This window comes from Homarus americanus, unplaced genomic scaffold, assembly GCF_018991925.1.
Source record: "Homarus americanus isolate GMGI-L3 unplaced genomic scaffold, GMGI_Hamer_2.0 scaffold4378, whole genome shotgun sequence".
NCBI lineage: Eukaryota > Metazoa > Arthropoda > Malacostraca > Decapoda > Nephropidae > Homarus > Homarus americanus.
This window is the reverse complement of record NW_024747244.1, coordinates 6,316-18,828: the sequence shown is the minus strand read 5'-3', so window position 1 is coordinate 18,828 and position 12,513 is coordinate 6,316. Positions and strand designations below refer to the sequence as shown.

The window sequence follows — 12,513 nt, the reverse complement described above, 5'->3', positions numbered from 1 at the left end:
AGTTAGTAAAGCAATCATAGATAAAACAAATAACGAATTATTATTTACACAACTTAGGTCAGGACGTTCTTACGACACTACACCTCTGTATAGTGAACCTGCCTCTGACAATGTATTGACATCTTCTCATCAATGCACGAGTAATTTACCAGCATTGCCATTAACTAGTAAACAACCCATAACCACTAACATGACTAACCCAGTGACGCAAGCAACTAATGTGTGGAAAATATTACCACAACATGACCGGATCCGAGACTTCACAGGGGAAGTCCGTGGCGGGACAAGCTTATGACGACGCGAAAACACACTTCTCCGCTTCTGATTGGTGGGAAAAAAACCGTACCATGAAGGAGGAAAACGTGTATCGTCTTATTGAGTATATCCAATTTATATTTCTTATTAAAAAATTAGAGTTTAAGCAAGCTAAAAGGGAAAACTGACCCCAGTCAGCGAAACTCACAGATTATGCAGAAAAGATAATACAATGAACCCCATACACACCTCGTGATAGTACCATTGCACCGGTGGCAATCGCACCAATTAAGGTTCAAGAAGAAACAGGTACCAAGCCTAAACAAAAAACTGTTTGTACAATTTGCAAGAAACAGAATCATAAGACTGAAGAATGTTTCTATGCACCACAAGACGGTAATACCTATCAGTTTAACAATGCCAAGAAAGGCAACTTCAAAAATCAAAATCAAAAGTTAAATCCAAGTGCAGTAAGCAAGACCTACAATGCATCTGAGCCCAAAAGTGACCAGTGGTGTTTACTACATCATTCTACATCACACAGTTCAGAGGATTTTGTAACTCTGCAGCAATGCAGGCAGGATTATTTAGAGCGCAATCCACGACGTCAAATTAAAAATCCGTCGGGGGAAGATTTGCGCCATGTCCAACACGACCAGGGATAAGATCACATATAACTATTAATGCTTCCATGACAGCGTCATTGATCGCTGCACTAAGTAAAGTAGAGGTATTGACAATACCAGTGAGTGTAGGTAACACCAAGCTCTCTTTAGACATACTGTAGATATGGGAACATGCGTTATCTCGATAACGTCATTTACTGAATTGAATCGACGTTCTCGTGACAATAAATGGCAAATAAGACCTACTGATGTCGATCTCTCCGGAGTAACAGGCCAACATTTAGATATTATGGGAGTCATTACATTACCTATAGGTTTTTGTGATTCCAGTGAAATCTTTCTAGCTCAGTTTTATATAGTAAAAGATTTTTCTCTACCAGCTGATGGATTATTAGGTCTTCAAACACTAAAACAAAATAATATAGATGTCCAACCTGGTCGACATACTATAACATTTAATAGCACTACACACCATGCTATGAAAAATTCACATCCAATGATCAGAACAAATGTGAAAGTGATAACTAACTCAACAGATACGAGGAAGGTTGTCCACGAGCCCAAACTTACTAAAGATTGGATCATAATGCCTGCAGTCCTAACAGGTACTCAACATTTTTAAGAATGCCATTTGGACTACGAAATGCTCCATTAACATTTCAACGAATGATTAATACATTGTTTGCTGGAATGATTGGCAATACAGTTTATGCCTATCTAGATGATTTGATTATTGTAAGCAAAGATGTAAACAGTCATCTTGCCAAATTACGTGAAGTGTTTAAAAAACTTCATAAAGCAGGTTTGAAAATTAAGCTCTCTAAATGCGAATTTCTCAAATCTAAACTTCAATTCCTTGTACACGTAGTTGATGGGAACGACATCCATAATATGGACTGCAAGGTGAAAGCAGTTGCACGATTTCCCTGTCCTACAAATGTAGACAAAGTGCGTAGTTTCCTCGGACTTTCCGGCTACTATCGCTCATTCATCCACGGGTATGCTAAATTAGCTGCCTCGCTGACAAAATTACTAAAAAAAGATGCAACAGTTGTTTGGAACAATGAACAGGAAAACAGGTTTAATGCATTAAAGGAAGCAATGACCAATGCACCAGTATTGGCATTTCCTGATTACACTCAACCTTTCACCCTGTGCACCGACGCCTCCGGACAAGGGCTAGGAGCTGTTCTCATGCAGCTAGACACTAGAGGGAAAAATAGAGTAATTGCATATGCAAGCCGTAAACATGATGATGCAGAAACACGCTATTCAGTAACTCATCTAGAGGCGTTAGCTGTGGTCTGGTCATTAAAGAAGTTCACAGATGTGATCTTTGGTTATCAAATAACAGTCTATACGGATCATGCAGCAGTAACGGAGTTATTCCATGGAAAGAACCTCTCTGGCAGACTTGCACGTTGGTACTTGACCATTCAAGAATTCGAACCCGTCTTTAAACACTTACCGGGACGCGAGAATGTGGTTGCCGACGCACTGTCTAGACACATAGCTCCAGTCATACAAATACCCTTGTTCACAACACAAAAATTAAGGGAGGAATAACGGCAAGATCCAACGTGGTCTAAAGTAATTTATGCTCTAGAATCAGGTGAGGAGGACAATCTACCAAAGTTACCTCTTCCGTTCAAACAATTTGAACTCCAACAAGACATACTGCACCGAACAACAAAAACAGTGCAGGATACTGTCACACAAATTGTTGTACCTGACAACCTACGAGACACGGTACTCACTCTGTACCACAATACAGGCCTTCCAGGGAGTGACAAATGCCTTGCCGAAATAAGAAAATCTTACTATTGGAGTACAATGAAAAGGGACAACGAGCGACACATTGCAAATTGTTTATCTTGTGCTCAACATAAGGGAACTACGATGCACCCTGCTCCAATTCTCGAATACCCGACGCCTGAACGTCCATTCGACACTGTCGCAATCGACTTATTGCAACTGCCAAAAAGCCATCAAGGCTCTACCTACATACTCGTGTGTGTTGATCACTTCTCCAGATTCGTGATTCTAGTTCCCTTGGAGGATATATCCGCGGAGACTGTGGCACACGCTTTAGTGACGCATCTCATTTGTCCGTTCACTACACCTAAGTTTATTCTATCCGACAACGGATCAAAATTTAAGAATCAACTTCTTGCAACCATATGCCAACAATACGGCATTCAACAAGGCTTCACAGCAGCTTATCACCCGCAATCAAATGGCCTAGTTGAGCGGACCAATCGCAAAATCCTAGAGATTCTCAGACATATAGTGAATCCAATGCAGGTAGCATGAGAGGATTGGTTACCTCAAGTAGCAGCGTCAATAAATGGGTCAATAAATAGCTTCACAGGCAAAGCACCCTACTATATCATATATGGGACCGATAAAAGGTTACCCTATGACGTACTTTCAGGACCTAAACAACCTGTATATAACATGGATGATTATGGAAAGAAGCAAATCAATACCTTCACTGACATCAATGGAAAAGTACGTAAAGAATTAGCAGCATCGCGCGCTGAAATGATTTACACACAACATAAACATGCTAAGCCTATCAAGCTTCAAATAGGCGACGCTGTCATGATAAGAGAACCTGAAAGAATCTCTAAACTTTCGCCAACATTTTCAAGACCCTTCCTGATAATTGCCAGATACTCAAATTACCGACGTAGTACACGGGGATAGATTAAAAAAGGGTAGCTCTGACTTGCTTCCCACCATTGTACAGTAGACTCTACGTCTGCACAAAATGAAAACCAAAACCCCCAAGACGTACCTACGCAGGTCGTAGACACTACAAATACACAAACTGTATCCAATGAGTATCACATGAAACTACGTTCTGCACGTACAGATTAAGCGTAGATAGATGCACGTCTGTATATTACAAGCGGTAGGGTGAGGATGTAGGGAGTGGCAGGGTAAGGGTGTAGGGAGTGGTAGGGTTTAGGGTGTAGGGAGTGGTAGGGTTTAGGGTGTAGGGAGTGGTAGGGTGAGGGTGTAGGGAGTGGTAGGATGAGGGTGTAGGGAGTGGTAGGGTGGTAGGGATGTAGGGAGTGGCAGGGTGAGGATGTAGGGAGTGGTAGGGTTTAGGGTGTAGGGAGTGGTAGGGTTTAGGGTGTAGGGAGTGGTAGGGTGAGGGTGTAGGGAGTGGTAGGATGAGGGTGTAGGGAGTGGTAGGGTGAGGGTGTAAGGAGTGGTAGGGTGAGGTTGTAGGGAGTGGTAGGGTTTAGGGTGTAGGGAGTGGTAGGGTGAGGGTGTAGGGAGTGGTAGGATGAGGGTGTAGGGAGTGGTAGGGTGAGGGTGTAGGGGTGAGTAGGATGAGGGGTGTGAGTGGTAGGGTGAGGGGTGTAAGTGGTAGGATGAGGGTGTAGGGGTGGTAGGGTGAGGGGTGTAAGGAGTGGTAGGGTGAGGTTGTAGGGAGTGGTAGGGTTTTAGGGTGTAGGGAGTGGTAGGGTGTTGAGGGTATAAGGGGAGTGGTAATGTGATGGTGTAGGGAGTGGTAGGGTGAGGATGTAGGGAGTGGTAGGGTGAGGATGTAGGGAATGGTAATGTGTGAGGTGTAGGGAGTGGTAGGGTGAGGGTGCAGAGGCAGTGAGGTGAGGATGTGAAGTGTGGTGGGTTTAAGTGTAGAGTGGTAGGGTGAGGGCGTAGGGAGTGGTAGGGTGAGGGTGTAGGGAGTGGTAGGTTAAGGGTGTAGGTAGTGGTAGGGTGAGGATGTAAGGAGTGGTAGGGTTTAGGGTGTAGAGAGTGGTAGGGTGAGGGTGTAAGGAGTGGTAATGTGAGGGTGTAGGGAGTGGTAGGGTGAGGGTGCAGAGAGTGGTAGGGTGAGGGTGTAGGGAGTGGTAGGGTGAGGGTGTAAGGAGTGGTAATGTGAGGTGTGAGGGGTGGTGGGGTGGGGTGCAGAGGTGTGGTGGGGTGGGGTGTGGGGTGTGGGGTGGGATGTGGGTGGTGGTGGGGTGGGGTGTGGGTGGTTGGGGTTGGGGGTTGGGGATGGGAGGGTTTGGGGTTAACAGGGGTGGTGGGGATGGTGTGGGGTGGTGGGGTTGGGGATGTGGGGAATTGGTGGGGTTGGGGGTGTGGGGGTGGTGGGAGGTATAGGGAATTAGTAGGGTGAGGTGTAAGGTGGTAGGGTGAGGTGTAGGGAGTGGTTGGGTGAGGGTGTAGGGAGTGGTAGGGTGAGGGTATAGGGAGTGGTAGGGCGAGGGTGTAGGGAGTGGTAGGGTGAGGGTGTAGGGAGTGGTAGGGTGAGGGTGTAGGGAGTGGTAATGTGAGGGTGTAGGGAGTGGTAGGGTGAGGGTGTAGGGAGTTTTAGGGTGAGGGTGTAGGGAGTGGTAGTGTGAGGGTGTAGGGAGTGGTAGGGTGTAGGGAGTGATAGTGTGAGGGTGTAGGGAGTGCTCGGGTGAGTTCTGCAGCAACACGCACTCAACCATTACTTGTGTTCCTTTGGTTAACTAGGGAACGCACTCTTGTGTTGTGTGGTCTTTAATAATCTCACAAAAGGAAGAGAATATTATAAAACAAATATGTTGTTGACAAGTGTTGGTAAGTCACACGCTCATACAGGTGAGGTCGGCGGCGGCATCATTAACCTCCTTAACGTTTAAATATGATATTATTATGTCTATGTACGGCACAGTACTGTACTATACTGTACTGTACCGTACTGTACTGTACTGTACTGTACTGTACTGTACTGTACTGTACTGTACAGTACTGTACTGTAAAGTACTGTACAGTAGAGTACAGTACAATGTAAGTGATCCTGTACAATACCAATACAATCTAATACAATGCAGTACAGTACAATATAATGCAATACTATGCCGTACAGTACAATGCAATACCAGTACAGTACAATGCAGTATAATGCAATACCAATGCAATGCTTACCAATGCAATATATACTGTACAGTACAGTACAGTACAGTACTTTACAGTACAGTAAAGTCCTGTACAGTAGAGTACAGTACAGTACAGTACAGTACTTTACAGTACAGTACAGTCCTGTACAGTACACTACGGTACAGTACAGCACAGTACGATGTACAGTACAGTACAGTACAGTACAGTACAGTACAGTCCAGTCCAGTACAGTACAGTATGGTACAGTCCAGTACAGTACAGTACAGTACAGTACTTTACAGTACGGTACAGTACAGTATAGTATAGTACAGTACTGTACAGTACAGTACAGTACAGTACAGTACTTTACAGTACAGTACAGTCCGGTACAGTACAGTACAGTACAGTACAGTATTTTACAGTACAGTACAGTCTTGTACAGTACAGTACGGTACAGTACAGTACAGTACAGTACAGCACAGTACAGTACTGTACAGTACAGTATAGTTCAGTACTGTACAGTACAGTACATTATTGTGCGGTACAGTACAGTACTGTACAGTACAGTACAGTCCAGTACAGTCCAGTACAGTACAGTACAGTACAGTACAGTACAGTCCAGTCCAGTCCAGTACAGTATGGTACAGTACAGTACAGTACAGTACAGTACAGTCCAGTACAGTATGGTACAGTCCAGTACAGTACAGTACAGTACAGTACAGTACAGTACAGTCCAGTACAGTACAGTCCAGTCCAGTCCAGTACAGTACAGTACAGTACAGTCCAGTACAGTACAGTCCAGTCCAGTCCAGTACAGTATGGTACAGTACAGTACAGTACAGTACAGTACAGTCCAGTACAGTACAGTACAGTCCAGTCCAGTACAGTATGGTACAGTACAGTACAGTACAGTACAGTCCAGTCCAGTCCAATCCAGTACAGTACAGTACAGTACAGTACAGTACAGTACAGTACGGTACAGTCCAGTACAGTATGGTACAGTACAGTACAGTACAGTACAGTACAGTCCAGTACAGTATGGTACAGTACAGTACAGTACAGTACAGTACAGTACAGTACAGTATGGTACAGTACAGTACAGTACAGTACAGTACAGTACGGTACAGTACAGTACAGTACAGTACGGTACAGTACAGTACAGTACAGTACAGTACAGTCCAGTACAGTACAGTACAGTACAGTACAGTACAGTCAGTACAGTACAGTACGGTACAGTACAGTACAGTACAGTACAGTACAGTACAGTACAGTACAGTACAGTACAGTACAGTACAGTACAGTCCAGTACAGTAGTACAGTACAGTACAGTATGGTACAGTACAGTACAGTACAGTACAGTACAGTACAGTACAGTACAGTCCAGTACAGTACAGTACAGTCCAGTACAGTACAGTACAGAGTACAGTACAGTACAGTATGGTAGTCCAGTACAGTACAGTACAGTACAGTACAGTACAGTACGGTACAGTACAGTACAGTACAGTACAGTACAGTACAGTACAGTACAGTACAGTCAGTACAGTACAGTACAGTCCAGTACAGTATGGTACAGTACAGTACAGTACAGTACAGTACAGTACAGTCCAGTACAGTACAGTACAGTACAGTACAGTACAGTACAGTACAGTCCAGTACAGTACAGTACAGTACAGTACAGTACAGTACAGTACAGTACAGTACAGTACAGTACAGTACAGTAGTACAGTACAGTACAGTACAGTACAGTACAGTACAGTACAGTACAGTACAGTACAGTACAGTACAGTACAGTACAGTACAGTACAGTCCAGTACAGTATGGTACAGTCCAGTACAGTACAGTACAGTACAGTACAGTACAGTACAGTACAGTACAGTACGGTACAGTCCAGTACAGTATGGTACAGTACAGTACAGTACAGTACAGTACAGTACTTACTTAACTGATGTAAGTGTTTATTTCTGTCTTTAGGGTGTTGTACCTCTAGTGACCATATTTTGTACAGCACAGTTGGGGACGTACTGTACTGCGCTGCACTGTATTGTACTGTACTGTACTGTACTGTACTGTACTGGACCTGACTGGAATGGACTGGACTGGAATGGATTGTACTGTATTCATTATTGGTTGGCTTTCTTCAGTGGTTTAGGTTATATACATAAACAGTGTTTGAGGTGCAATATTTTATTATATTCTGCCAAGATTCTCTAAATGATTAATAGATAATATATAATGTCTTGATAAAGTCCTACACAAGTAGTGATGACATGTCTCTATAAAGTGCTGTATTGGTTAGGTTACATTGGGTCATGTTAGAGGTGATAAATTTAGGGTTTGCTGGGGATAGGTGGGTTAGGTCATTAAGGGACAGGTTACATTAGGCCAGGCTGACATAGGAAGGTTTGGTCAGGTTTCCGGGTCCAGGGGTTAGTGAAGCCTGGAACACTAGCATGTCACTCCTTCAGATGAACAAATCCCAAGGAATTCCTCATAGTGGTCCTGGTAGTCGTGGTGCAGGTAAGAGAGAGGCAGCTGCTTCTCACATTACTTGTTGTGGTTGGTCATTGGTTTGTTCTCTTAGGCACGTGATGGAACATTTGTACCCAGGGGAGTTATGCTGGCCATTGGTTATGAATTCGAGGTTCATCTCGTTGGTGGGGAAGACCCAGGTAGATGTAATATTCCCGCAGAATCTGTTGTGGATAACGCCATCATATAGTAATTAACATTGGCTGGTTATAGTGACCGGCAGGAGGTTATAGTGAGGTATTATTATCAGTTTATGCTCAGACTGAGGAGACAAAGTATTCGAGGTAACAGGAGTAATAATGTGTTAGTGGTTGTAATTAAAGTAATAGTTATTGAAGCATCACAAGTTAGTAAGAGTGTTATTACTTGATAATATTACCAACATCAAAAGTAAAGGTTTAATGATAGATAAAAATAATCCAAGTATTGTTATGACTGGATCACATATTGTCTTTATGTCCAGTAACTTCTAATGTTACTATCAACATCACACACAGAAGTAGTAGTTGTTGTAGTAGTAGTAGTAGTAGTGTAATTTTAAGGAGAACCAGTATTGTAATACTATTTGCATTGTATAATAACAATAGCAGAAAAAGTTTTTTTTAGTTTGTAGTAAAGGTAGTAAGAGTAACAGTAGTAGAGGTGGTGGTGGTGGTGGTGGTGGTGTTGTACCGTGTAACACATACGTGGAGGAAGTGGTGTTGTAGGATATGATGAGTCGTTCATTGGCACAGGTGGAGAGGTCTTCCAGGTTAAATACTTCGCAGTTGACTTCAAACATGGCAGGCGGTGACTGGCAGACGATATTCTGTTGACAACTGTGGGAAGGAGTGAACACCTGTAGACGTTATTGTGGAAGACGGAATAATCTTAGAGGAATACAGGTGTTGGTGGAAGTAACACCTGTGGTGGTGATAATGTTAGAGGAACACAGGTAGAACTAACACCTGTAATCGTCTTTGTATCCTCGGGAAGGTTACAGTTTGGACGCCATTTAGTTTGTCATCTTGGTATTGTGTCTTAGATAGGGTTGCCATATCTGAACATTAAAAAAAGAGGACGTTCCCGAAGACATCATGCCCCCCCCTTGCCTGGCACACACTTTGGCGCTATGTAACCTTGATGCAGCCGTGACCCTTTTATGCTCTGGAAAAGTACAACAAATCTTAAGCACTAGCTGTGGCACCACGCGACAAACCCACAACAGAGACTAAGATCAAACACTGTCACTGCAGGTTAAAGACTGGCCAACCACCGGCCACCGTCATAGTTGTCGACACACGTAAATAATATAGCGAAAGTGGCTAGATTGTGGTTGGAAATTGCTAAAATGCCTTAAAAGCAGGACAAGAAAAACAAATGCTACAGTGTAAAAAAAGCCATAAGAAAAAAATGGTATACTTTCAACATTTCATATGTGGCTGTAATAGCAACTAAATAAAAAAATTATAATAATGCGCGTGGCTGAAGAACAAGGAAAAGCAGTACATGGCACTACAGTTTACCCCAAAAACTGCTAGCAGCTAAGTTGACACCACCGTACAGGCGTACACGTGACTTATCAGCTGACGAGAACTGAACAAGATCTCTACTGTTTCCACCTCCCCTCTCTCACAGTCTCTCTCTCTCTCTCTCTCTCTCTCTCTCTCGTCATTACAGTTTCATGTTTCTTTCCGTGGAGAAAATGATGGAAGCTGAAATTCCGGACTTTTGAAGAATTTTAAAAATTCCTTCCGGATGAAGATTTCGAGACCTAAATGGAGGACATGTCCGGGAAAATACGGACGTATGGCAACCCTGGTCTTAGACATATTGGAACACCTTTAATTTAAGAGAAACATTAAACACCTTGAGGATCCTCGTTTAAAAGTTACAGTAACTTACGTTAATATGACTGCAGACGTGAACATGTATTTAACTGAAGCAACAGCACAAACATATTGACCTGAGACTACCTGTATTGTTATGGTGTACCTGTAGTGTTATGGTGTACGTGTGAAGGTGAACTGGGGATGATCTTACCTGCTCTTGTTGGTCAGGCGGGCGGGGTAACCTGGTGACTGCACCAAGACCACATCGCCGAGATTCATGGTGTGGGAGACACACGGAAGGATCACTGGATCTACCGGAGCAGTTTTGTTGTCTATTGCTCCCACAACCGTGACGGTCACCACCAGTAGCGTCAACATGTACTTCATCCTCAAACAACTTGTTCACTTTTCTGTAACAACTGAACAAGTTTTGTGGGTTAATAAAGTGTTTATTATCACATATAAAAGTTATCTCCTACGACTTAGAATATAATATGAAATGTTTAATGTTGATGTTAGCAGTAATAATAATTGTTTATGTTTTCACCTTAGTTACAACTTGATCTGAATTAGTAAAAGTAACATACATCATTAATTCTGTTTTAGCCGATCTCGTAGGATCAGGCGTAACACCTGATAAGTGTAAACATGTTAACAACAATACTCATAATAAGAAAACTTAACAAAAGGTAAACATTTCAAACAATTTCTTGGATGATAAATGACCATCATAAATAATAATAATAATAATAATAGTAATAATTATGTTACACTGTTTAATTTGCCTCATTATCTTCAGCTTTTGAGAACAAGTTAAAAAGTAATAGCGGATACTGTACTGTACTGTAATATATAGTACTGTACTGCACTGTGCTGTACTAAACAGTACTGCACTGCACTACACTGTGCTGTACTAAACAGTACTGCACTGCACTACACTGTGCTGTACTAAACAGTACTGCACTGCACTACACTGTGCTGTACTAAACAGTACTGCACTGCACTGCACTATGCTGTAATATGCAATACTCTACCTTTTAGTACTGTATTGCGCTGTGCTGTACTAAACAGTACTGCACTGCACTGCACTATGCTGTACTATGCAATACTGTACCTTTTAGTACTGTACTGCGCTGTGCTGTACTATACAGTACTGTGCTGTACTATACCTCTTAGTACTGTACTGCACTGTGCTGTACTGTACCTTTCAGTACTGTCCTGCACTGTGCTGTACTGTACCTTTTAGTACTGTACTGCACTGTGCTGTACTGTACTTTTCAGTACTGTCCTGCACTGTGCTGTACTATACAGTACTGTGCTGTACAATAAACAGTATAACTTAACTTGAGGGAAGGTTGTTGGTATATCGTGTGTATGTTTATGCATGTAACTGGCGGCGTGTATCACGCTCTGTATGTTAATTACCGACTACAGCCCATACAAGTATTTTTAACATTATTGTCAAACGTTAGAAAGTGAGAGACTACCACTACCAGGTATAACTTGTTAATGTTAACTACAAGTTATATTGGTCACGTGTTGTGATGGTCTATATTACAGTACTACCACTACCAGGTATAACTTGTTAATGTTAACTACAAGTTATATTGGTCACGTGTTGTGATGGTCTATATTACAGTACTACCACTACCAGGTATAACTTGTTAATGGTAACTACAAGTTATATTGGTCACGTGTTGTGATGGTCTATATTACAGTACTACCACTACCAGGTATAACTTGTTAATGTTAACTACAAGTTATATTGGTCACGTGTTGTGATGGTCTATATTACAGTACTACCACTACCAGGTATAACTTGTTAATGTTAACTACAGGTTATATTGGTCACGTGTTGTGATGGTCTAACAACTCGGTTATGGCGGGGTATAAGTTTACTAATACACTTCGCTTGACACACAATACTCACCTGTGTACAGGTGTACTAGTAATAGTGTTGTGCTTCTCCTCCTCCTCGCAGGCCAATATAAACACTTCCCCCCCCCTTCACCCCAACTCCCACAATGCATCACTACACCGCCGAGTTTCTCATCCATATTTTATAGAAACATTTAAGAGTGACAATATACATAAATGACAGGTAAAGAGATTTACCTGTTGATGAAGGTACTCTACACCTGAGTACACCTGAACACCTTGTTGATGAACCACTGTATTAACTCCACTATACAAATGAGTTAACATTAATGACTTGGTGCCGCTTAAGTATGACGTCACTGCCAACACTGTTACAGGTTTACAATGTGGCGCATCTGTTACCGAGACCTTCATGTTATAAATACTGTATGCATGTATGTATGTATGAATATATGTATGTATCTATGTATGTACGTATGCATATTACAGATTCAGTTTTGAAAAATAATGAATATTTTCGGCAAATGGGGATATTAATTAATTAA

General features: G+C 42.3%; 1 protein-coding gene across 1 annotated transcript; it reads right to left on the bottom strand.

The window, feature by feature from the left end:
- Positions 1–7,918: 7,918 nt before the first annotated feature.
- LOC121879528 lies at positions 7,919–12,082 on the bottom strand. The gene is made up of 4 exons (XM_042386191.1): positions 12,021–12,082; positions 10,302–10,509; positions 8,966–9,097; positions 7,919–8,443 (listed from the first exon to the last, which is right to left on the bottom strand). Exons 2-4 carry the CDS (start codon positions 10,475–10,477, stop codon positions 8,290–8,292), a joined length of 462 nt encoding a protein of 153 aa, XP_042242125.1. The 5' UTR covers positions 10,478–10,509; positions 12,021–12,082; the 3' UTR covers positions 7,919–8,289.
- Between the last annotated feature and the right edge of the window lie 431 nt (positions 12,083–12,513).